A 26,759-nucleotide genomic window follows, 5' to 3' on the forward strand; every position below is an offset into this window, starting at 1 on the left:
TTTTTGTTGGAATGGTGAGTGTGGGAGGCCTTAAAAAAAAAAAAAAAAAAAAAAATGGGGCAGTTTATTATAGAAGAATCACACATTCACACTCATTCTATTGACACTTGATGGATAATCTGAATGCAAAGGTCACATGTGAAAAATGTCTACTTTCTGAGGCTCTGGGGTTGGATTATCAAAACATTGCTAAGTACACATAGCGACTTATGTGTGGCATAATTGGTTATATGAAGAGTTGAAGACGTAACTCTAGCTGTGGTATTATCAAATGTAGCTCTATGCCTGCTTGGAGGTGTTGTAAGTGGAGTTGTGTACAAGTTCTGAGTGTGCCAAAGCAATATAAAACTATTGATTTACTTGCAACATGGTGAATTGTGATAGCAGATAGAATTTTGTTAATAATTTGGCATAGGCATTACATATGTGATCATGCTAAACTGTGTTTTTTGGAAAAAAAATTCAATTGGGATAATGCCAATTGAGTTCATTTTTTTCCTTTTGTTCTATACCTAATTTACAAGCAAATGTTGACATTCATATCTAAGAGTTTTATGATCATTCACTAAAACAATATCTTCTTGACTTTTTGATTAAAAATTAAGTTGAGGTTGACAAGCCAACCATTTTTCTAGCTACGTTACGAATGTACACAAATTTCTTTCTTTTCTCTGCTGATAGGCACAACTCCAACTCACAAAATGTTCTAAATTCTAGGTAGCTCACTAAAAAAGTCCTCTTATTTTGAATGGAATAATGTAGTTTTTGCCTTGATTGCAATCAAGGCATTGTCATTGCTATTTGGACAAAGTCTCGCTCATTTCTCCATATGCTCCCTAGTCAGTCAACGCATATGTCGCTGACACGACACAACCTCCTTTCATCCATGCGCACTGAGAGGACAGGAGCTACAAATAGCAAATTCAAAGCCTCTGATTGGTCAGTTAGCCAGATGATTTTGATAATAGCAGTCCTGATGAGTCTTGCTTACAAAAGTTTTGATAATGCCAAAATTAGGATGTACTTTACTTACATAACACATATTTTCTTGTACGTACATATAAAAAGATACAAAGCTGTGATAATCCCCTGATAATCCCTTGTAGCCCCTGAGCTACAATTACTATCAAGTGTCAAGTTGTTAGTAGTTGTAGTGGGTGACTTGATAGTCACCACTGACCAGTGTAAAACAATTAATTGTCTCTGTTGTGGCCATAGTCTTAGAAGACGCCCTACACTATATGCTATCGTCATCATTCATCAATAATGTTGCCACCCAATCTGGAACTAGCATATTGGACAGAAATTTCCAAAAATTGCGGTTAAAAAAGATTATTTTAGTTGCAATTTTTCGAAAGCACAGTAAAAAATGTACTGTTTTTATTATTTTAATGAAAAAAAAATTTGTCAGGAGCCATAAAAACAGTGAAATTGACTGCAGGCATCAGCCTTTTCATCTCATTCATGGATGACTTGCAACCAATTTTCCAGAATTTGTGACCAAATCCTAGTACTTCAATCACCAGCCTTTAGAAATGATATATTATATTTTTTAAAAGAAGTGATCCACATATTTCTAGCACAATCAGAACAGCCTTAGCCTTAAGATGAGTTTGGGACTTCCTGGTCCTCAGTCACACTGATGCGCCGCCTTTGAATAACCACAGCTTGGAAGTCATCATGTGGTTATTGAACTCTACTATGTAGTTATATTTTTGACTAGTATTATAAGGATTTTAGTGACAAGTGGTAAGATCTTAAATCTAAAATTCATGTTATGTTGCCTTCATAGTGACAAAACAGAGACTTCTTCAGACTTTCCCTTTCCCAGTCTATGACTAGACCAGTAAAGTATCATGGATACCACATACATATGTCACATACCAGTGTTTTCATACATAGTGATCTGTGTGCCCCTGGGGGGGGGATAGGTAAGAGCTAGCTGACATTGACTTTATGAGCTTTTGGAATAAAATTGGAAAGCACATTAGTTGCAAACACACCACAACTTTGAGCTCGGTTTAGAAATGTGGCAGGTTTGTCCAGTAAAGAGGAAAAATGCTGTTGAGAATTTAATTTTTTTTTTACTCATAACAATATAGCCTTTTATACCATCAAATAGGGTAATAAGAGATGGGAAGGGTAAATTGGGACAGTCGTCCCACTTTTCGTAGAAATGTTTTAGCAGCTAAACTTTTCAAAATATTGCAAAACTCAAAATAGTGGTGTAAAGTTCAACATTTTTTACTAAGGTACCTATCTATGTAGCATAAAACAAGTTAGGAATTCATACATCTGCTACCTCTAAAAAATCCCTGAAAAAGGTGTGAAAAGTGAGATTTTGGAAAAGTATCTCTGCTAAGGCCTGTACCAAAAAAAAATATTTGCTGTATTAAAAAAGTTTACTTACATAAAAGTTACACACAGGTGTTGGCTTAAAAACGTGATTGTTGGAATTTGCGTATCTCATGAAAAAAAAATCGTGGCCATTTCGGCAAGGCAGGGTAATAAGGGACAACCCCCCACCAGGGTAATAAGGGACACCCCTTAAAGCACATTTCTGGTAGAACCTTGATTAGCAAAGGCTTCAGTTAACAAAGAAATCAATTAACAACAAAAAATTTTGATTACATTTTGTACCTCACTCAGCAAAAAAAAAAATTTCACTTAACCAAAAATGAATGCATCATTGGTCATCATAAAATTGTGCATAGAATGTCATTGATGGAATTGTGCACCAGGCAACCTAGAATGAAAATTAATCAACCCAAACTGTGATTTATTTCTCCAAAATATATATTATGGTTGTCACTAAAATATTCCTTTCTGTTGCAAGTATGTTTTTATGATCTTTTTTTGTTATAGTGAAATCACTTGACCCAATTGAAATGGAGTGAAATTACAAGCCTCCTGTAAGCTTACAGATACAGAAAAAATGCTACATGGCTGCTAATATGAAACTTGCGGTGGACAAGGTTGTTGTAAATGCTAAATGGCAGGTTTATGGATATGGGTGTCAATAATATGGTAATGTATGGATAAATAAAGGAAAAACCAGTAAAAATCACCAAAAATGTCATTTATTCTACATCTACTTCATCTACAAAGAAAGAGGAGGACTTCAGAGTACTATTAGTAGTAGATGAGTACACTCTGCATGCTTCAAATGTTTTAGAATTAAGTTTTATTTCAAATGGCCCGGATTATCCCGTTCCCAGGGGAAATTCGGGATGCTTTTATTTTGCGTCTGGCACCTTACGACGGTGTGTCACTTTTTCATTGTTTATAACATGTTCAACAATTACAATATAAAAATGTCAGGCATTTCCCTTCTCTTGTCCAACCTCTGTTCAGAAATGATAAAGAAAAATATTTTAATTTTTTTCACACTAAGATAATGAAATCTATGGCCCATATTTCATTGTTAGCATTGAAGGCTTGCAAGTGAAGTGTGTCATTGGAGTCATTGGAGGTTGTAGTTTAAATTGATTTGAAAAGCACAATCACAATGCACATAGTTGCCATTTGTTTTTAAAATCTTTATAAACTTCCTAGAAACACCTTTGTATCTTGACATGTTGCCAAGAATTTGTTACATGTAAACGTGACATAAAGATACTTGAACCACACATTTTGTGAGATGGGTCATGTGAGTGTGCAATGCGAATGTGAGTTGTCTGTTGAAAGTTATTCTTTTCATGAGAGAATATGTGCTGTTTGGCTTAATTCAATCAACTTTATCAATCATCACATCATGATATTTTGGTCCAAGTCTCCATATTATTTCATTCAACCACCAAGTGTTTTTGTTGTTGACTAATTTTGATAGCAATTTGTTGTAAGACTTGGATACCAATTTAGCTTAACAAAACTCAATGCTACATATAATAAATTCTCTACACAGTTGCAAAATATTTCCTGTGAGTGAAATGGCTTTATTACTAAAGGTTTGTGACTGGTTTTATTTTGAATTGTTAGTTTAACTATGCTATTATGTTGTTGCTATTTGGTCAGCGCATAGTCGTTAGCATTCTTATGTCCTGTCTAATATCTCTCAATTATAGGTACTTCTCCCCAGCTACTATCATCTGAGAATATTTTTGTCGTGGGCTTAAAACTGATGATAACATGAATCCTCCTGTAAAATGTCAGGGTGGTAACAACATAAGTCTATGTATCCGACTTAATCATCTTGTTATTTGAATCAGCCATGTATCCGACTTGATCATCTTGTAATTTGATTTATGTTTGTTACTGCAGAGGTGGAAGTGCTGTATGCTTACGAGCCCAAAGAGGACGATGAGCTGCGGTTGAGAGTAGGAGATATCATCAGGAAGGTCGTGAAGCAGGAGGCTGGCTGGTTCCAAGGAACTGCTCTGTCTGGGGACACGGGAGTTTTTCCTGACAACTTTGTCAAGGTAAGGAAAATTTTCGGCACATAATGTTTAGAACTGCTTGTTAGCGCATTTTCTCATTCACTGAAAAAATGCCCTATTGTGCTTGCCATGTCCGTCCGTCGTCTGTCCGTCCGTGACTTCACGTTTTCGTCGACGAGAAAATGCGCGCTCTTTCACTCACTGCAGTGAGTACTGAGTTATAGTTTTTTCTTGTTATTAATTTCCTTTTTAATATGCGGGTATATTATTGAAATTTGAGTAATCGTTTCGGGAATGACGTTTTCTTGAGGTAAAACCATAACATCAAGTTTGACGCGATCGATACCGGCAACTTTTTATGCTCGCCATGGCTAAATAATTGCCATCGATGACTCCAAGTAATGGCGGGGAGTAAGTTGCTTATTGTGTGTGCGTTGTTGGTCATACTTTGGCCGTGAAACGCAATTGTTGCAGTGTAAACGTTATTTGTGTGAAGTCTCTTATACTATCACGTTTTTCTAAAGCATGATATCTAATCTATACTATACTCACACCACCTGATGATGGCGCCCAAATATCGAACACATATCTTTCTTATCTAGACTGGTGGTATGTAATTGTTTCTTCTCGGTTTATGAGTTACCTTCAAAGTAGAAAAAATTCGTGATTCGTTTCCATTAGCTCTGCTGTTCCACTGTTCTATCATCAGTTTGAACAATACACATATTTTTTTATCACTAACATTTATGCTGCTAAGTTTTGCATTTGGTTGTGCGCTTGCTTCATCCAAGTTACATGGCGATAGATTTCATAAATAACAAAGCATAAGTATGTCAAATCAACATTGTTGAAAGCTACATTATACGGGCTGAAGTTTATAGACAATATTAAGACATATTTGACAACCAAGTTAAAACGTGTTTGCGAGAGCGACTTTAGATCACAGAAGTTCACTGCTGCCAAGCTTGGATTGTTTCAAGGTAGCCACGCGCTCGGGTTCTCCTTCAAGTGCCTCGATATCGTAACCACAAACGCCATTTGCCAGATCTTCTATAGTTTTATTATTGGCACTGAACGATGCTAGTGACAAGTTCTATTTCTATTCTATGAATAGATCTTCTGTGGAGGTTATACCGAGGTGCTTGGACAGCAGGGGAACATGATTTTAATGTTAGTTTCGCGGCATGATAGGAACGGAAGATGTTTATTGGTTTTGATAGACAGAGATTGCAACCGTCGGGACTATCTATTGCAGTATGATATGGAAAAGATATGGATATGATATGGAACCAAATATTATACAGCTTAGCAGACCATTTGAGGCCTTTCGAATCCTGTCATTCGTAATTCCATCCCGAATCCTGCCATTCGTATTTTTAACATCCTGAATCTCATCATCCCGAATCTCGTCATCCCGAATATCATCATCCCGAATCCCATCATCCCGAATCTCATCATCCCGAATCTCGTCATCCCGAATCTCATCATCCCGAATCCCATCATCCCGAATCTCATCATCCCGAATCCCATCATCCCGAATCTCATCATCCCGAATCCCATCATCCCGAATCCCATCATCCCGAATCTCGTCATCCCGAATCTCATCATCCCGAATCCCATCAACCCGAATCCCATCATCCCGAATCTCGTCATCCCGAATCTCATCATCCCGAATCCCATCATCCCGAATCTCATCCCGAATCCCATCATCCCGAATTTCATCATCCCGAATCCCATTATCCCGAATCCCATCATCCCGAATCTCATCATCCCGAATCTCGTCATCCCGAATCCTGTCTCTTATACACATCTGGCATCAGAATTCCAACACAGGGCGTCGGAATTACAAATTAATAGAGTTTGAAGCGCTGCCGGAATTAGTCTCACAATATGCCTAATNGAAGCCAAAAACGTCATAACCGAACGAAAAGTGTAGCTTATCGTTTGTTGATATTCAGAACTCAATCAGAAGTGTCAAGATCAGTGCTGTCTAATCAACTGTAGCTGGTGGTAGTGTGTGATAATGCATTCTTCGTTTGTGCCATAATATGGGTATGTTATTACTTATTATTGTGAATTATGCTTATTGTCGTGTATTCTAATAAGATATATTTCATGAATTGGTCATGCTGGACTACTGTTAATAATTTTTGATGTCGGCCTATTTCTTCAGTGCCGACACTTCTATTCTATTAGTATTATACCTACCTAAGCTACCTTCAGACTTCAGTTTCAGCGCTCGCCAGTCGCCACTTATGAAATGGAATCGGTACCGTCAAGTGTCAACGGTATGACATGAGAATGTACGAGTACGACTACAGTATCAGTATGAGTGATGTCTCAGGAGTCAGGTCTGACTGTGATGTTGTGATGATTGTACGAACCTAATTCAGTAATTGACCAAGTCAATACCACTACCAGATAGTGAGAATGTTGGCAAACATTATACCTGGCTTACAAGTTACAACTTGAACTTACCCATAAAAAGTTAAAAACAACATAACATTGATAACACTGTTGAGAAATTTGGTTAGGTATAGCATATTTGGATACCACTTTATCAGGCATAAATTTTCTAAAATTACAGGTAAACCATTTCACATGTGATTTTCAAAAGTTGTGGGTGAAAACTAGTATGGAATATATCTACTTGGCGAGCCGCGACTGAATTTTTTGAGCCGTGGTTTTATGGATTTGCCAGCCGTGATTCAAATCTCATCATCCCGAATCTCATCATCCCGAATCTCGTCATCCCGAATCCCATCATCCCGAATCTCATCATCCCGAATCTCATCATCCCGAATCCCATCATCCCGAATCCCATCATCCCGAATCTCATCATCCCGAATCTCGTCATCCCGAATCTCGTCATTTCATATTTCGTTCCAACACGCATTTGGGTTGGAAATTAACGAAGTAGGAATTTCTCGTAAATTTTCTAACCCAACTCCCACTTCCTTCTCCCATTTTCAATGTCTCGTGATTTCACCGTTTAAAAAAATGATCCGCGAGTTTGTATTAAATAAGTATCTGCAGTCATAGATTTTTATCCTTCATGCAACGCCTATCTTATTCAAGCGAAGTTGTCGTTCTTTCATTTATCACGAGAGTGAAATCTATATTTCCAATTTAAGGGAAGCGCGTTCCGGGAATTTTAAGAGCATATGACATTCCTGGAATCGCGATGCTGTTTTCCGGCTACTGTTGCTCCCCGCTTTCCCTTTCCTCATCATTGCTTTCTGTGTTGTGGATTTCTAAAAGAGGGCCAAAAATGATTCTACCCGCTGTAAGTGTCTTTATTCATCTGTCATTATTTCGGTTATTTAATACAAATGACAGCAAATGTGTCAAATGCATCAAATGTATTCAGTATGTTCGTTTATTCGCTCCTCGATTCTCGATTCGCTTATTCGCTCCTCGGAGAAACAACAGCTTTTTCATAATTGATCATGATTTAAATGAAGTTATTGTGTTCATTTTCTATTTCAATGTCCACCTGATATTATGGTTCAATGTCCACCTGATATAATGACCGAGGGCAAGATTTTTCTCAACTGGAAATTGTGCCTGATTCTTGTGATCGTGTTGGAGCTGATGTTTCAGACTCCATTTCACCTGTTGTCTTATTTCTCTCGCTAAACGTTGTACGGCGGTGCATCGAGTGCTGCGCATGGAACTACTATAGAAATCATTGAACTGGTTGGTTGTCACGTTCATTCGTCTTTTAATTTTCTTTAGCTATGACTTGGCGATATTTGCTTATTTTAGTATTATTTCTTCTTTTTGCTAGCACAATTTCCACTATTACTGTGTTTTATACGCATACACTTCGAAAGTATAGATTCACAAATAGTTGAAGAAATGGGTTAATGAAATTATTTCTCATGTTGTTATTTGTGTATGTAAAAGAAAAGGCTATCCAGAAGCCTGACGCACGTCGATCGCAAACGTTGCCAAACGGCTACGTTGCGTCTACTAACTTCTTCCAATAGCGTCACGCAGTCCGCTAACGTTTAGTGTTGTACACATGCATCGCATGTATCGGCAGTGAGCGCATTCTACCAAATGGATACTTTTCGTTTACTAACCTCAATCGCATTACTTTAAGCCAAAAGTCCTGTTAGTTTGAAGACCACGCCGCCGCGTATAGGCATGTGCCCGAGCGCCGCTTGTTCTTATCGATCGCCGAGTTGTGGCGTCGAGCATCACGAGCGTTGGTTTCCTCGCTCGATTTCTGCGTCTCCGAATCCTCTTTGAAGGATTGGGCTTTGATGTACGACATGGTGAGGGTCCGACTAACCCTCGCGACAGCCGGCACTGCGTCGTATCAACTTCATGACCCTTTGTTAACTTATGTGGTTATTGCTGTATTTTTATTTTCCCTAATGGTTTTATATGGTTATTATCGTCTTCATCGCAGTATGGTTACTGTCTTGGCTATTGCTGCTTGGTTACTTTATATTTTATGGTGTTTATTGTTGGATGGCCATTTCCGTAATTATTGCTGCATGGGTAATTAAGTGTTTATTGTTGCCTGAATATATCATGGTTATTGCTGAAGGTTGTCGTGGTGCCATTAATTTGGTTACTTTTTGTCGTTTCGCCAAGGATTTTTTTAAAGAACATATTTTTCAAGGACTTGCGATTACTGCACGCTCTCGTCCATGTGTCCGTCATCACAGAAAAATGGATTACCTCTGGACTACAAACCTGATACCTAAATGTTAGTCAACATAGAATTATTCCTATCTTGACAGAGAAATAGAATTATTTCCATTTGTTTCTCTCGAGTATTAGTTGGCAGCGTACACGCCTACCTTGATTATGACAAAGCTCTCCCATGTACTCCCATCCCCTTCCAAAACATTATTCCCAAAACTTATTCTCTTTCAAATCGTCCCCTTTATTACCCTCACCGTCCCTTTTCCCCTTTGCGGTCCTCGCGAGTCATCGTCTCCCGGACACGATGCTCGCAGCCGCTGCTCAATTATTCAGACGTGATCCCGAATGTGGTAGTAAATAACTATAATTTAAATAATAAGATTAGGTTATTCCCGAATGTGGGAGTCCTGCCTACGCCGCTCTCATCTATTCACCCTCTACCTCCTGACACGAGTAACCGGAGCAATATTGTCACAAGCCTACTTCCCAAAAAGGATCTATGTTGCTAGTGAGCACAAAATGACTTACACTGATGGTTGCCGCCACGTACAACAACTTTAAAATGTTATCTGTTGAGTACAAATTGTTTTGTACTCAACAACTCAACGTGTAATTGTTTGTTCCCGGAGACACGGCGGCAGAGGGATATGTATCATGGGAATCGTAACGATTCTTTCTTTAGATAAAACTTGCAAAAATTTCCTTCCATCAGCAATTTCTGAGAATTATTCCGTCTTCCTGAAGTCCATGAAAATAAGTCCGCATTCGGATATGATGTATAAAAACGGTTTTCATGTAATTTTTATCCACCGACCAAGGTACATGAAGGAGCTGTGGATGCAATAGTTATAAAGGCCCGTTCACACTAGGGGCAAAACACGAGAGTCAAGTGCCTCAAAGCGCATGCAGAGGCGCTTTGCAGCCTCTGCATGCGCTTCTTGACCGATTGACGAGCTAGCGATTGACAGGGGCCATGCCTCATGCAANTGGACAATTTTTACACATCTTTGACTCGATTTTTTATGTATTAAGGCTTAATTTTATCTGCATGCAAGAGAAAAGGTACACATTATCTTGCCTGGAGCTTTTTTTCGGACTGTTGAATTGACTTGTTTCGTTATGTTATCGAAGCTTCACTATTTTGACTTGCTTCACTATTCGACCACTGTGCTTTCAATCCTGTTCCGAATGCAGCTCACGTCATGCTTTAGAGTGACACATTCTTGGGCAACAATAAGTGATACGAATTTGTTGACATATTAAATTTGTGAGTTTTTACCCAACCTCTAATTCTTACGATTTATTATGTATCATTAATTCTTAAGTGACATCGCCGGGCGACTGGTGCTAGGGCGGATATCTATCAAATGACTGCTAAACAAGAAGAGTAAGTGCGATGCAGATCTTTAATAGTGCGTATGTAATTAAATCGAAATTCGAATGAAGGTTACTTAATCGTTGGCTGGAAGTCAGATATTTGAAACATTTTGAAAAACTTCGACGTGTTGAAAGATACATAGAATTATTTTCATTATTTTTATTTCTTGCAGCCATTGATCTATTTTAGGGTCGTTGGCGATCCTGAAAGGAATCTGGGTGCGCGGACGCCGTGGTCAGCTGATCCGCCACTTGTGGGTGCATGACGTCACCCTCCGTCAGTACAGTGCGCGTCGTGCTAGGGTGTGGTTGTCGGACGAGTTGCTCCTCCGTGTCACTCTGACCGCGTCGTTGCGAAATGGAACTTGTCATGCAAGGTTGTGCTCGTGTCAATCCGTACAATGGAACGAATCGCAAAAGAAGACCATTCGTATAGAACGACCATAGTCACGATCATTATACGATAATGTTTACGTTTTAATGGTTTTTGATGAAAGTGTACTAGTTTATGCAGTTCCTCTCTGGACAACGCTTGGTTCTAGGAAGTTCTTGTCGTTCCTGCGGTTCTTATTCCGGAACTGCTATGGCTATGGTGCTTAAAACATTGATCATTGTGTTGGACAAATATTGTGGCATTATGTTCAGGTTGACGTAACCTTGAACATGTATCAACTTGCAAAAGGACGTCTTGGAACAATTTTGCAGTCATTCAGATTTATTTTTCAATCGTTGTGTAAGCTCTAAACAATAATTCAATCATATTATTCCCATTTTGCTCCGAACTCTCACGCTAGTTGTAAACTCGAAGAGACGGCTAGTCAACCGTGGCCTTTCAATTTCGCAGAATTTATCGCATACAAAAATATCTTCCGAATGTGAGCTAGCTACAAATATATTGAAAAATGTGCAACTAAAAAAAGAGCTCATTTTCGGGTAGAATGCTTCGTTAACAACAAGAGTGTCCACTTTGTATTAAATGATAATGCAGCGAGTGCTTCCCATTGTATGACCAACTTGGCAATAGGATTAAAAAACTGTTTATTTTTCTGAGAAATTAACTTGAATGAACTTTGCTTGCTTAGTCAAGTTAGTTGCCAGCATGGGTACGCATGGTACGCTCTAATATTTGTGTTTACATCACTTCCTAAAATCATAATGATCAGCGTTTGAAACAGTGATACTGAAGCAATTATTTGATTGACAGCACTGAACGCGCTGCTATTTCATTTAATTGTGGTCTCCCAAAATTAGCTCTTGGAATTTTAACCGTCGTCTATGGTCGCATTTAAAGACATTAGTATCATGGAGACTGGGACGTTTATTTACTTGACACTGACTGCGTTCCGCCCGAGTGTGGTACGTAGCTCATGTACTAAACAGTGATGACCACATCAGTATTAGGTCAGTATTCTGGATAATTGGATTTACCAAACGGGACTGAACGCGTTGCCACTTGCGGAAGATTGGCTTAGTACCTGGGTTTGTTTTTCTCTTGGCCGGCCGGCAGGAAAAGGTTCTTTGTTGGGAGCTGCAACCCTACACTCTCTCTCCCCTGACCTCTCCTCTCTGACATGCCCGAGTGCCCAAGTTCTCGTGGACATTCTCGCTAAATAAGCTCCGACTCTTCTGAAATTTTACTTCATTACTACGTTTTCTGTACATTAAAGAATAAGTGTGGTTATGAAACATTGGTTATTGCTGCACGCTGCCAAATCTGGCCTGAAGGGCTTTATTAGTACTAAACAATTTGTACTTTCGTCTCTCCTAACGGCGCATCGTAGCGTGTATTGGACTTTTCTCTAGAGAAACGTGTACATTTCTGACTCAAAGAAAATCCATTTCATGCCGATTAAAAAATACTCTAATATTTTGCTCCCTAGAAACTTCTCGCTATTAGTCATTCAGCATCACGAAAAAAAAAACATTTGAACTGCAATCTCTTGTATAAAGTGAACTATTGCGATGGAAAATTACTTTGAATCGCCTCCCCTTATAGTTTTCTTTTGAAGTTTAACACATTCGGTAAAGAACCCATCGTAAATCTATTTTACTTTCACTTTAATTTCCTTACACTATAATTAACTCATGATATAATTAACTTCAGGAATACTCGAAGGTGTGGTTGACTGTAGCGTTAATTTCAATTTTATTCTCGTACATATGAAAAATATTTGTTGGCCTACGGACCCAGTGTATGAGACTCGTGATAGTAGTTAAGTGAACTCGAGTCCACGATGGTCATGCAAGGAGCGTTCAAGTTCTTCAACATATCTCGGGACTCACAGGTGAGAAATTTTCACGTACCCTGACGAATCTGAACATGAGGCTAGAACAGATTCGAACATGAGGCTAGAACTCGTTGAATATGTTGCTTGTTCGTGCAGAGTGTGCTATAATATTTATTACAATTTTTCGCACTATAACAATTTGCATTCACTTTTGAAATTTGTCAAGTACGGTACTTGTTTTCCGTATGGAATGAGAAGGTTGTGACGATGTGTAATGACGGTCAATATACATCGTGATGAGGTTGTGGGGATGAGACGCCTTTCATCGATGTTATGTACTGGTGTGTTTATATGATTCTGATGTTGCTGCTTCTTATTTCATGCATGATATTTATTCGTCTCTACATCTCGTATCCCAAGAGGAATTATGCAAAAAATATTATTATTGATGAAAATTTTGAGGCAGAAAATGTAATGAATAATACTCCTTGTACTTTCATATAGTTTTATTTTATTCTTTGTTGCGGCAAGGGCTGAGTTCTGCAAGGGCTGAGTTCTGCAAGGGCAAGGCTCTGTTTTGATGACTAAATTAAGCGACAATTGTACATGTTCAGACGACGGAACAGATTTCCTTCTTCCAAAGCTTGAATGGTGACAACATACACTGTGTTCTCATGTGGCTGAAATTTCGACTGCACTCGTGGATGATTTCATGATTGCATGTGGTGTGGGAACCACCCAGATTTGGAAAAATTCCCGTTACTTGCGACGCGGATCAAAGAAATACGCTTGTTTTTTTATAAGATTTCGTTAGCATTGATATCTTAGAAGTGTTTTTGAGCTCATTAAACGGATGCTAAATCTCACTAGGTTAATAAATGTATTCTATTTTTTAGTTTTGCTAAAATGAGGATCTTTAGAAGTTGAAAAGAGCATGGGCAATTATGCATGATTTCGATGAACAATTTTCCACTAAAAATAAAATTCTGAAACGACTGTAGATGAATACTAAGTTTAAACTAAGGATAAAATTGATAAAAATATGGCACAACATCACATACTTATTTCTATATTTTATACAAACGCTTAGTGATAGCTCATGCGCAAATAATGTTCTAATGCTATGTTCATAGGGAGTCTTGGCTTATAGTGAGGTAAATTTGCACCATGCCGACCATTCAACCTGCCCTAGGAGCATGATGGGATTAACCTCATGCTCCTAGGACAGTTAATCCCATTTAAACCTAGGAGTTTAAATTGGATTAACTGAATTTTCACGGTGAGAAACAACGATAAAAATTTATTTATCATTTTGACTTGACAACACACTTCTTAATGCTCTGAAGAAATGTCGACTCGGTGACCGGTGTTCATGTCTGGTGTTGCGGCCCTGCATTCCACCTGTGTTGACAAAGGCTGCCCGTTTGTTTACCGTCTATCCAACGCCAGGCACAGACGGGGAGCTTTTTCAATTAAAGGCTCGTAAACATGCGCTAGGAATGCGCTGCTGAGATTCTCATACAAAGCGATACTGACTACAAAGAGGAGAATAACTGAGTTTCCAGACTTGACTCCCGTTAGATTTTCCCTGTTGGTTATAACTACAAGATATATCACGTCGGGTCAACGCTCTAAATTTATCCTCACTAAGGTCAGGGTCGGGCGATCGACCAACAAGACTGTGGTCGAACGCCTTAACAATGGCTTACCCGTGTATCTGCAGAGTAATTGTTGTGGCTGATGTGGCATTGTTGCTGACGATATGTTGCTTTTTGTGTTTCTTAGATGTCGCTACTCGCGTTCACTCTGGGCTGAAGCTACACTCCTTTAAACTGAGATTGTTTCTCATATTTTTATCTTCTTGATCATAACGGTCGTTATGTTACTGCAAAACGTGTTGTGATGTTCATGCACCTTACCAAGTCTAGTGTGTTGTACGAACGAGTTCCGAGGTGTGTTGTGTTGTACGAACGCGTTCCGATGTGTGTTGTGTTGTAAGAACGCATTCCGATGTGTGTTGTGTTGTACGAACGCGTTCCGACGTGCGTTGTGANGTACGAACGCGTTGCGGTGCGTGTTGCGTTGTACGAACGCGTTGCAGTGCGTGTTGCGTTGTACGAACGCGTTGCGGTGCGTGTTGCGTTGTACGAACGTGTTGCGGTTCGTGTTGCGTTGTACGAACGCTGTCCGACGTTTGACTCTTAAATGACAAGGTCAAGGTGCGTCATGTGACGGCAGGAGTGCTCTTGTTTGTTCTCATAACTGTACTTAATCCACACTTAATGCAGTTTTATTCGGCCATTTAAATAATATTACGCGTATTTTCGTATCTAGTAGAACCGTGTCTCATTAGTTGACAATTTTTTTCACGTCGAACGAATGAGATTTCCACGTTTCGCACAGCAAATTTTTCACTAAGTTTAAAAAAAAACAATTAGCCTTCACTCCGCTACCTTCCCATGGTTTGGGAACTCAACTGGCGGTCAACTGAGCGCTTTTAAAATGTCACTGCGTGTTAACTTTCGCTGAATTGCTTGACTTGGGGGTTTACCACTGTCACTGAACGACCGTGACTCGTTTGTGTGTGAACTCGGAGTAAAGTCGCACGCGAATCTGTCACGAGCCATGTCAATGAGTTGCTATGAATAATTAATATGATCACAAATTGTTCTCATGAACTTGAAATTACTGAATTACTGTGCTAAGGAAATTTTATTCATGTAAAGTTGCTCGTTGACTAACGGAAACCTCTAGCTGTACAATTTCGCGAACGACTTTTCTTCAATGTTCGTTGTTGTAATAAACGAGTCCTGTTAGCGGACATACTTAATTTTTTTCAGCGAATCTGAGGAAATGATCTCTGTTGTGGTCTCATATGATACAATGTACGGTAATCTTTATCTGTCGTCAGCCTCGTTGGTTACTGTTTCTATTAGTTTCTTCAAGGTCTAGCTGAAGATCGACGTTCCAGTGTTCTAGGTTTATCGTCACGTCGTGCGTGCATCTTGCAGTAGAACTGGATTCAGTCTACAGAGATGTACATTAGCCCAAGGCCCGCTAATTACTCTTCATTAAATAGCTCCTCCTATTTCCTGTGCTTCTGCCGATATTTAATGCACGCTGTGTTCAATGTTTTCGTGCTCCTAGAATCTTTTTGCTATTTCAGGAGCGTCAATCTTGATGAGGACCATGAACGTGTTAGTTTCTGTTGTTCCTGTTGTGACACAAATTTGTTTTCGTCTTTGTGTTGTAGTGAGTCTTATTCTCTTTTACATACATCAACATACATGACTATGTGTGTTATTTAAGCGAGTATTATGGTTAGTGTGTTTGTTGGTTATGGTGTTTGTTGTGGGGTAAATAACCGTCATTGCCACCACCGAATTGCGTCATATGAACAGGTTGTAGCCGGAAGCGCCCGGGAGGACAAGGAATGCCGAGCGTCGCGCACTGCCACACACATGCATGCATGGCCTTCATGCCCGATAGCGACTCAAGAATTTGACCAAAATTCTCCCGTTGGCTGCAATTAATTGTTTACAATTATATTTTGAACACTTGGAATTTTTGTTCCCTTTTTGCATGTGTTCATTAATTGCTCTGTTGATGATGTCTAGTAAACTCCTTGTTTAATACTAAGTATTTTAGGTTCGCGACTTATAAACACACAACGGTTCAGGTGGCTGTCATGTCGCAGACACTTGGTTTTATATGTTTTTAATGAGTATAGGAACAATAGCAGGTGAATTTATTGTCCATAACACAATACCGAAGCTATTACTATCCACATTCTTGATCATGATCAAGTTCTTGTTGCTCCTTCGATGAAAACGTGTTATATCGCTATTTAACTTGCTTGGGAATTCTTTGTGACTCGTGTGTGTGTCGCATTTCTCTTGAAATGGTCTCCGTTCAAGTTCATTCGAACAAATAATATTCCCTGCTTACAATCAATGCATTAGCTTCTGATAAAAACATCATTAATTGTGCGGTTTTTGCTGGCTTGGAACATTATATGCACCACCGCATCCGACACTTCAGGGTTGCATGCGCCCGCTTCATCTGTCATGCGGAGGAAAAAATCTCCAGGAAATTAGATGTTGCAGCTTAATCATGTGGGAGAGCCGGTTTTGTGCGTTCATTCCGGATGCGTCTTGCAGTCTATTAATGAAGTATAACTGCATTCGTTCTCTTTATTTTCACTTCATCATTGTATGCACTGTATTGCATTGTGCTACATTAACGTTAATCTTTTATTCTGCCTTATTATTATGTAGTTCGATTACCTTGTTTCTGAAGATAATTCATTATAAAAACATCGTGGACGATGTCACATAATCTTGATATTGTTCACTTTATTTTCGTAATTTCTAAACCTCATATCTTGCTCTAAGACCGCCTCTATCTAAAAAGATGACGTCATTCTGCTGCTTGTGTCCTCGTTGTGCAGTCGGCCGTGTCAGACGTGCGCAAAATGAATGACTATACCGAATCACTCAGTGTAGCCTAAGTATTAATATATTTTTTGGTCATTTGTGTATTAATATATTTTTTGGTCATTTCACCATAACCTTTCATTTTAAACTTTCACTGTGAAAATTCCGCTTTAAGTCCAACTTTTGAATGTGCTAAACGGCGGCCAATTTTTCGATGCTTTTCAACTTAATTGCCGAGCTGATTGCAGTAAAAAGCTTTGTCTTTGATATTCCGCGATCAGGATTGAAGTTTATAACGTTTGATGCCAGCGTTGCCCTGTGCCCTCTGTACAATTGAGGAAGTGATATGCCAAGGTTCTCACTTCGGGAATGCTGGTGCGCTTATCTCTCAATGCCTCTCCGATGCGCCTGCCTGCATGCCACTTGGCAACTATCACTTCACTCGTGCGTGTAAAAATTTTTATTATCCTTCACTTTTCTCGCTCTCTCTCTCTCTCTCATATCAATATACTGATGTTGATAATGCAGGGAGCTTCCACTAATCAAATTCAAAGCATGATCGTAGTCGTACCGTAAGCGTTAATTCGGGGTTAAGGAAAACGCAAAGTGTATCTTGCCGACATCACCAAACCCCCAGTGCTGGGCGCGTTAGAGGTCAGCTAGCCTATTCTGCACACTGACCTTCCTGACCTTCTTCATTCTTTTCTATCTTCTCGTTCCGACGTTCCTTCATCTTTTCTAATAAATTACGATGATATCTTCTCCTTTGATGAGCAGATAAAATACGACGATTGTATCGATGATTCCAGACTCATGCTCCAATCAAACTCAGAAGCACCATGGAGTTTTAAAATATAATCAAGATCGTTGAACAAGAAATGTGATAATCTTTTTCTTAGCATTAAACGCCAATCAAATGAACGTCTTTTTATTAAGAATTTAGCTTGTAACAAAGATGAATGTACAAGAAAGGAAAGATTAACTTTCTTGCTAGAAGTACCGATCCATGCGGATGGTTTGTCGGTGTCTCCGGCATATTGTATGCACGCGCAACATACGTTCGCTATAAAATATCACGCAACGTGCAGCTCACTGCTGAACTCGCACGAGAGCTTTACGTGTCCTTATCAGACTTGCGTAAGACGGCTTATCGCGGTTGGTATTCACCACATTCACCTGGTTAGGTCATTGCAATGAGACATGTGAATAATGAGTTTCACCTGAGTCACTTTCTTTTACTAATTTGACATTTCATTGATTATTCATATTGTAGAATTTGTCAATATAGCACAAAAGCATTTTCCCATTCTCTCATATTGTAGAATTTGTCAATATAGCACAAAAACTTTTAAGGTTTAGAAATCTCCCATGATACGAGTGGAGGATTTGGCCGGTGCCGTGCGACCGAGACAGTCCGTGTTGGATGTGGAGGCAGAGTCTCTGCACTTTCTAATGCGATCGTAAAGGATTGCACCACCACCACCACCTCCACCACACCGGACTAAGAGGGAGAAAGTTGCATTTGCACTTATAACTTAAGCTTGTTTTTAGACTAGGTCTCGCTGATGGAGAGTAAACGTTCACAGTCGGCCACGAATTTTACTCTGTAGCAATATTTTGTAGTCGGCACTTTTCCCCGCTTCATTTATATAAGTTTAAATATTTTTTTCGTAATTCCGTTTGAAAATACTTTCGTTTATTAAAGTCAGCGTTTCGGTCGTAAAGTTTTCAAGCATTAGTGCTCCACCCTTGAGCGAGCACCAAACGTTGACCCTACACAGTGAGCGTCCTTATGGGGAATACATCTTCTGCGAAGTGCGTGTGTACGGCTTCCTCCCGGCCTGTTACCTGTGGCTCTTACACTGGCCCTCTAGTGAGGTGCCAGAGATGGGCACTTCACTAGAGGTGCCAGAGATGGGCACTTCACTAGAGGTGCTGAGATGGGCACTTCACTAGAGGTGCCAGAGATGGGCACTTTACTAGAGGTGCCAGAGATGGGCACCTCACTAGAGGTGCCAGAGATGGGCACTTCACTAGAGGTGCCAGAGATGGGCACTTCACTAGAGGTGCCAGAGATGGGCACTTTACTAGAGGTGCCAGAGATGGGCACTTCACTAGAGGTGCTAGAGATGGGCACTTCACTAGAGGTGCCAGAGATGGGCACTTCACTAGAGGTGCAGAGATGGGCACCACACTAGAGGTGCCAGAGATGGGCACTTCACTAGAGGTGCAGAGATGGGCACTTCACTAGAGGTGCCAGAGATGGGCACTTCACTAGAGGTGCCAGAGATGGGCACTTCACTAAAGGTGCCAGAGATGGGCACTTCACTAGAGGTGCCAGAGATGGGCACTTCACTACAGGTGCCCGTCTAACTTACGCTCATACGTGCACTTGAATATTTTACACTCCTCCCCTCCAACGTCGTGCATGTAGCGCTTCAAGCAAGGTTCAAAACCATCCTGTTCAACATTAAACCATGTTATCGCAATTTTCATGTAGAATTCACTAACCTTCGTTAACACTTTTTGCATAAGTTAAGTGTGATCTGTTTTCACAGACTGGTGTTTCTCATTTTGAATTTGTACCTAAAGCACTCAAGTTGAATGATTTAACTCCTGAACTGTACTCAGTCTATTTTCTTCTTCAGCAGTTCATTGTAAGGCTTCGGTTCGTGAACCGGTTACTTTCGGTTCGTGTTCATGGTGACGAAGCGTCGGAACCTTTAGATAAGTTATTTTAGTAGAACGTTTCCATGATTGGCTATTTTCTCATGTTCATTAAACCTTAACCTGAAATGTTCTAAGCTGATCCGTTGAGTGAAATTGGGCAGGCTACTTGTGACCGCAGTTTACTGCAGGGCTAGATGAAAAAAGTGATTGATGAGGTGATCTATAATGTTTTTATACTGATGGCAAAGCTGGTCTCCGAAACGTTTTCACTGAAGATATGATGAACTTACTTGGCGTTTTCTTTGCTATTAAACTCTTGATGAGATGAACGCTGGGCTCCATACTAGGAGCGCTGGACTCGAGACACTCAAACTTTTTGTAGGTCTTTTGCGCCAGTAATAATTAACAACGATAATAATAATTACAAACCACACCAGATGTCAGATTCTAATTACAAAAATGAACTGTACCAAAAAAAAAGATATGGTTATTGTAGTCAGTTTCCAACTTTTTAGTAAATTTATCAAATAAGAACAGCTTAACCCGTGTGTAGCGTAAGCTAAAGGATTTATTTGGCAGTCTGCAAGCTGTCGTTTGCGCTGTTATTATCCTCGTACTTTCTATTCGTGACTCCTCAGCATTAACATATGAGGAGTTCATTAACATCGCCTGCTTCATACCAGCGTAATACATACGGGAATTAATCTACTTACATAGCAAGGATCTGTATTATCGGTTGGAATTATTTTGGTTAGCCGTATTTTATACATGCATTATTCACTGCATAATCATGTTTTGAGAGTTTTAACGCCTCCTCTAATCAGTTCGAGGATGGAAAGTGCATTTTTTTCCTTAGAGGATGAAATAAAGGTTATTTATTCAGTAACTATCCCGGAATAAAGAATGTCCATGTCATTTTTAACGAATGCTCTTAAAAAACTGCTCCTATAATATCAAAAAATTCGTTTGAAGACCGTCTTTCCGTGAATGTATCAATCAATTGGTTCCATGGTTATCCGAGCGTTAAGTCTTGAACAAATTTCCGGAACTGCGGACGTGGGCGTTTTCCTGTGCCTGTATCGTGTGTACCTGAGTTATCTTTCTCTGGCAGAGGAGAGAACGCAGCACCTTGCAACCCTCTCGGCTGCAGCGTCCGGTTCCGGGCTCTTGTGAGCCGTCCACACAATCTATCCGTGTTGTTTCCGAGCAATGTTTTTTAACTCCTCTTAAGACCTCATCAACGTTTTTTAAAGTGAAAGATTTATTTTAAAATTTATAGTTTTATTCTTTCGTTGTTATAAAATTTATTTACAATTTTGAAATTTGGTTGAAATGGAATTCTACCTTGCATGTGTATTTAAACGCAGCTTTCTCTTATAAATATTACTTTAATTTTTAAATTAGCAGATAACGAGAGTTAACTGAGTATGATATCACAATATTCCCAGATGTCAGTAATTAAATCGATCCCAGCGCACACCAGGCAATAACTGCGTGCGTGTAATAATTGTCAGCCGACCTAGCACCGCTAGATGAGTTCCAGAACGAGAAGGCTTTGCGGTTGTACCCTAGCTCCTCATATGTCCATGGCAGCCCTGCAGCGCAAGTATATAAGGTCTTGCTGCTCCCATATCTGCTGTAAACTCCTCTCTCTTCAGGCTCGACTCAGCTGAGCTTGTCTCTAAACTCGTTTATGGTAAATCAATTCACGGTTATGAGTCATCCCCGCCAGATGCCATATCCCGGAACTAATAGTCTTTCAGATGCACGATTGATTATCAATTCAGATGCACGATTGATTATCAATTCAGATGCACGATTGATTGATCAAAAAACACATCACTGAGCTAGAAGTGAACTCAAATAATGACGCAAGCCTCAGAAATCCAAGCATATATTCAACCGAATATTATTAATTTCTGCTTTTGTGGACCTCATTCTCAACGAGTTGTGTTGCGAACATTGCCAAGTTTTCGGTGCTTTTTGAGAACGTGTCCAAGCTTTCATTGAATACAGTAAAATTGTTGCGACGATTTTGCAGGGGCTTAAAGTGAAGCATAGTGTCGCACGAAGGATATTGCTACATTTTAGAAAGTCTATACTTGCATACTTTTTAGCATTATAATTTTGCATATACTTTCAGCAAGTTTACTTGGATGCCTTCGCGTTTAGAATTTTTCTCTCTATTTTTCTAGTGATCTTGCAGGTCTCTGTAATATTTAGTCCTCTACGTATCGTTTATAGGCCGTATTATTTAGTCTCTGTGCATAACAAGGATGCGTTCATGCACTGCCAAGTGTGCAGTGAATAAATTCCTGTCGAGCTACGTGCTCGGCTTGTGAACTTCATGCTTGCCGAGTGTTCAGTGCAGAGCAATTAAATGGGCGAGCTGATAACGCAACACTATAGGAACCTTCACCGAAAAATTGTGAGTGGCATGCGAATGTTGTACGTCACTGTTCCTTTGATTTTCTCTTCAAAAATTAAATTGGCAGATACCTTCAACTTAGAATTTTTTATAATTCGTGAAGTTATTGAATCACATGATCGAATTTAATAATTTTACTCTCATTCTCATCACTATAAATTTCTGAAGCTTTATAACGCGAAATTTCCTCCTGGCTTGAACACACTTGATGTCTGCTGTAGGTTTTTATATATCACCATACGTGGTGATATATAAAACATGTACCCACATACCATACCATAATGTGGGTTCGCACAAGTCTTGTTATGTGGCAGGCTCCAACCCTTTTTATGGCCTGTCGCCGCACCTGAACTTCATTTTGCACTCCCTGCATAACCACTCTGCCTGCCCTCCGTATACGAGACGGTCTTCTGCCCTTTGTACGAGACGTTCTTCTGCCCTTCGTACGGGACGTTCTTCTGCTCTTTGTGCTACACGAACTTTGATCTGCCCTTCGTACGGGACGTTCTTCTGCTCTTTGTGCTGGACGATCTTCGATCTGCCCTTCGTACGGGACGTTTTTCTGCTCTTTGTGCTGGACGAACTTTGATCTGCCCTTCGTACGGAACGTTCTTCTGCTCTTTAATTGTGCTGGACGATCTTCGTTCTGCCCTTCGTACGGGACGTTCTTCTTCCCTTCGTACGGGACTGTTTTCGATCTGCCTTCGTACGGGACGTTCTTCTGCTCTTTGTGCTGGACGATCTTTGATCTGCCCTTCGTACGGGACGTTCTTCTGCCCTTCGTACGGGACGTTCTTCTGCCCTTCGTACGGGACGTTCTTCTGCCCTTCGTACGGGACTATTTTCGATCTGCCTTCGTACGGGACGTTCTTCTGCTCTTTGTGCTGGACGATCTTCGATCTGAGAGAAGCGTCATATATTAGCTATATACTGATGATCGTGAGAAGCGTTCTGCGTAATCATCTCTAATAAATCGACATCGCTGTACCGGGATATCTTCTTCATGCGAGTGCTTAAATTATTATACAGGAAATTCAGGAAACCGAGTTTCTTTTTTCTCACGACGTCTTGTTAGGTCTCGGTAAAGTCTAACTTATTGTACAAGAAAGAGTTTATTATTCAGTTAGCGTAAAATATTTATATATTTTTGTCTTAAATTCTTTGAACCTAAATTGTTGATCAGTCTGTCGCACAGTTCTTAGCTTAATACAAGGACTGGTTTGTTCAAATCAATTACATTTCTATTAAAAAGACGCGCATTTATCGCCTGAAGAAATGATAATGTATTCGCTGATAACATTTGAAAAAACAAGCAAGCGTCATTATAAGTCCGATTAATAGAGTGGTAAATGGTTGATTTTGTGTCTCGAGGAACGACTAACTTCAACACATTACCGTGGACACGGCTTGATGGGCCACATTTGTTCAATCGGGGGAAGACAGTATGGAGGAAGAAATATGTTTTCGTTTAACATGCACATTGGTAAACTAAATACTCACGTGAGTTATTCATGGATATTTTAATGAATGAACCGAAAAAATGTTTAAAAACAAGCCTCTCATATGCATTACCATAATTGATAAGAACTCTAAGATCTTTCGTTCCTTCCTGACAACAAAGAAATCCATGCAATATCGTTTTTTATACCATTTTGACAACTTTTGGACTGCTTCACGATTATGACAACCAATTACCTGTTATAGCCGATGTCATAACTTGAAGCATAGGTTTTTATTCATGACGCACGCTTGTGGTTGTGAACTCGGCGGTGTTAGTTTCGCTGGTCTTGAACTTATGATCTGGGAGCGGCTACTGCACGAACTGCTCGCATTGTGCACGACTCAATTTGAAAGACGATGATAGTTGGCATTTTTCTTGCTCTAAATACCTAAATGTCAACAGGACGCGTACTTTTTAATTGCACAGTTAATCCTTCACGCCCTCATCCATATACTGTTGTCGCCAACTAAAAAATCGCTAATTTACAGTTCTATAGTTGTTACACATTCGATTAGGAATATTACATTATTATTATGTTACACATTCGATTCGGAATATTGCACATCTGCTCAAAGAGGACTCGCGACGCTTGCTAAGTTCATCTAACCGCATGAAAATCCAAAGAATTTCGTGTAATTTAAGGGTATTTCGCTTTCCAGCATACGCAGAAGACATTGTTTTCCTCCAAAGCTTATTCGATTACGAAGTTCGAGAGTTCCTAATTACTTCTTCAATGGATTTTATTTTTAACCGGAGACTGTGTCATTTATATTTTGTTAGTAATGTTTCAGCTGAGAAATAATTGGCCAGCATTGGTTGTGTACAGGAAGTAGATGGTCGAGCGGTGCATTGACCTGCTTTCTCCTCAGTCATGATTGACCGCAGGGTTCGTGTTGCTTCGTCATTCAATTATTACAAACGCGCTTCTATGCTAATTATTTGCTCATTGTTATCACGTTTATTCTAACTATGGGTGTAACATGGTCCACTTTCCTGCTGTTTCCTCATTTATAAGTGTATTTGCAGTTTGCTTGATTTTGCGTTAGTTATTTCACCAGCCGTTCAATCGCTCAAGTTCAATCATACTTCATACGTAAAAATAAGAAGACCGGATTGCTTGTGTACTCATACATTTCGATTCACTTCTTTTGACATGACACCGACATCTGATAGGCGAAAATGTGCATTTTCTCCTCTCGATTAGCCTCGTTTTTTAAGGAAAGGGTTTGCAAGTGTAAAATAATTGACATTTCCTTTGATATCCGTTCCAAAAGAACATCTGATCATTTCTGATACTTGATCTGACCAACTGAACTACATCAACTATCCCGCTTTTTCAATTATCAAGAATTACATGGGAAGGAATCCAGTCTGTACATGATTTGCTATATTTTTTCTTCGCCCTCATTTGTTAATTACTTGTATTATGGTAATGCCGAGGGGAAGCATTTCCCCGTCCCTTATATCTTGGCTTGACAGAGAGCCACCCTCGGCGAGGAAGAAGTTCAGAACTCGTTTGAGAAACTTGGATGACTCTGGGGCCGTCCAGGATGAAGTCGGTCAGTGGGACTAGCGCGCCGTTTTTGTCGAAAATTTACCGTTAGCAGGACACGATTGCCTTGAGCACCACAGTAACGCTTGGTACTTGTACAAATATAGTCTCTGCGGGCGATCGTGTTCTATGTAATCAGATGGATTTTATCACGGTAATCTTTTTTTTTCACTGAATTTTTTTTTTTATTTTTTAAAAATCACGAAGAGAGGTGTTCACTCTGAATGTATCACGAAAAAATATAACTCGGTATTCACTGCAGTGAGTGACAGAGAGCACATTTTCTCGTCGACGAAAACGTGAAGTCACGGGCGGCGGACGGACGAACATGGCGAGCACAATAGTGCATTTTTTCCATAAATGAGAAAATGCGCTAACAATGTTTGCGGCGTAAGTAGCAACGGAGCAGCATTTGGACGCGTAATAAAATTTTGCAGGATTTAACTGCTTTTTGCAGTGCCTTTGGAACGATTTATAACCACAGTTGTGTTACTAGTTCAAGTTTGTTGATAAAATGCAAATCTTGTGTTAGTAATCCTATATAACACTAATTTTCCCTAAGGCCAAAACTCTGCAGCTGTGATATACCATTTTAATGTAGAGAATATCCCTTGATACTTTTTAATTGCAATGACAGCCTATGAATTACAAAGCATAAAAAATTTCTTGCTTTTAAAAAGTTTTTTGAGCTACTGTAAGAATAAAGAATAACTCAGGGAGTGCGCTATAGTTAAGAAGTCACTTTGCTGAGTCGTTCTAAGTCACTTTGGTCATCAGTTTAGTTGTTCATCATCGTACATGATACATGACTGCAACCAACGCTGTTTGTAATAGAACAACCGTGTTGTTGTTGTTTACGTGTAATTTACAACCTCGGGTCAAAATTAATCAAATCTTTGTGCAGGCATGAAACTCTCTACATTAATTAGTGTTCACGAGACTCGAGCACAAAGTTATGATGGTGAGAAAGGCAGTTTGTGCACTGCCAGACTCATATTCAGTGGCTTGGAGGGATCTGTGCAGGAGCTATGGGTCAGGCGAGTCGGTTTTCTCCGCTTGCCGGCTAAAAAGACGCCTTTTATTTTGCCTGTGGTGTCCTGTAGCCTTCAGCAAATACTTTCTCTTACAGCGTCGTCGGCGCTATGCCGTACATGCACATTTGGATTTAATTTGGATAGTTCACGTCGTAGCTCAGCACATGTACGCGAATCTTAACCCGACGTAGAATGGCGGGGATTGAACTAGACGTGCTTTGTTTAATGTAATTCACGCTCGGTTAGAATTTGAGAACCGCAGCTCTTAGTCCGCTTCGTGGGTACCTAAAATCGGATAATGAAACCCTCTGAATATATGCTGATATGTTGAAGTAATTGTAATTTTCAACTTGCCAAAAGCATATTCAATGCGCCTTGTGTAATAGAAAACTGGCTTCGCCATTGAAGCTTATTGGAGGTGTCGTAAAATAAATAATGACATCCATGTAATTTTTTAATCCAGCACTTTCACCTCACATAATTAGTTTAAAATAT

General features: G+C 39.7%; 1 protein-coding gene across 3 annotated transcripts in view; it reads left to right on the forward strand.

The window, feature by feature from the left end:
• The first annotated feature begins 4,265 nt into the window (after window positions 1-4,265).
• Window positions 4,266-26,759, forward strand: part of LOC108681519 (SH3 domain-containing kinase-binding protein 1) — a 44,137-nt gene continuing 21,643 nt past the window's right edge. The window contains exon 1 of one of the 3 annotated variants that reach the window (XM_018170563.1): window positions 4,266-4,418. Coding sequence is in view for 2 of the 3 variants with exons in the window: in XM_018170562.2 (XP_018026051.1) it covers window positions 12,650-12,700 (51 nt within the window). In the remaining variant the exon portion in view is untranslated. Of the gene's footprint in view, window positions 4,419-12,383; window positions 12,701-26,759 lie in introns of those variants that run through there. The other 2 variants (XM_018170562.2, XM_047879514.1) reach the window with 2 other exon arrangements.

The sequence above is a fragment of the Hyalella azteca genome, unplaced genomic scaffold (genome assembly GCF_000764305.2).
Source record: "Hyalella azteca isolate HAZT.00-mixed unplaced genomic scaffold, Hazt_2.0.2 contig3225, whole genome shotgun sequence".
NCBI classification, from domain to species: Eukaryota; Metazoa; Arthropoda; class Malacostraca; order Amphipoda; family Hyalellidae; genus Hyalella; species Hyalella azteca.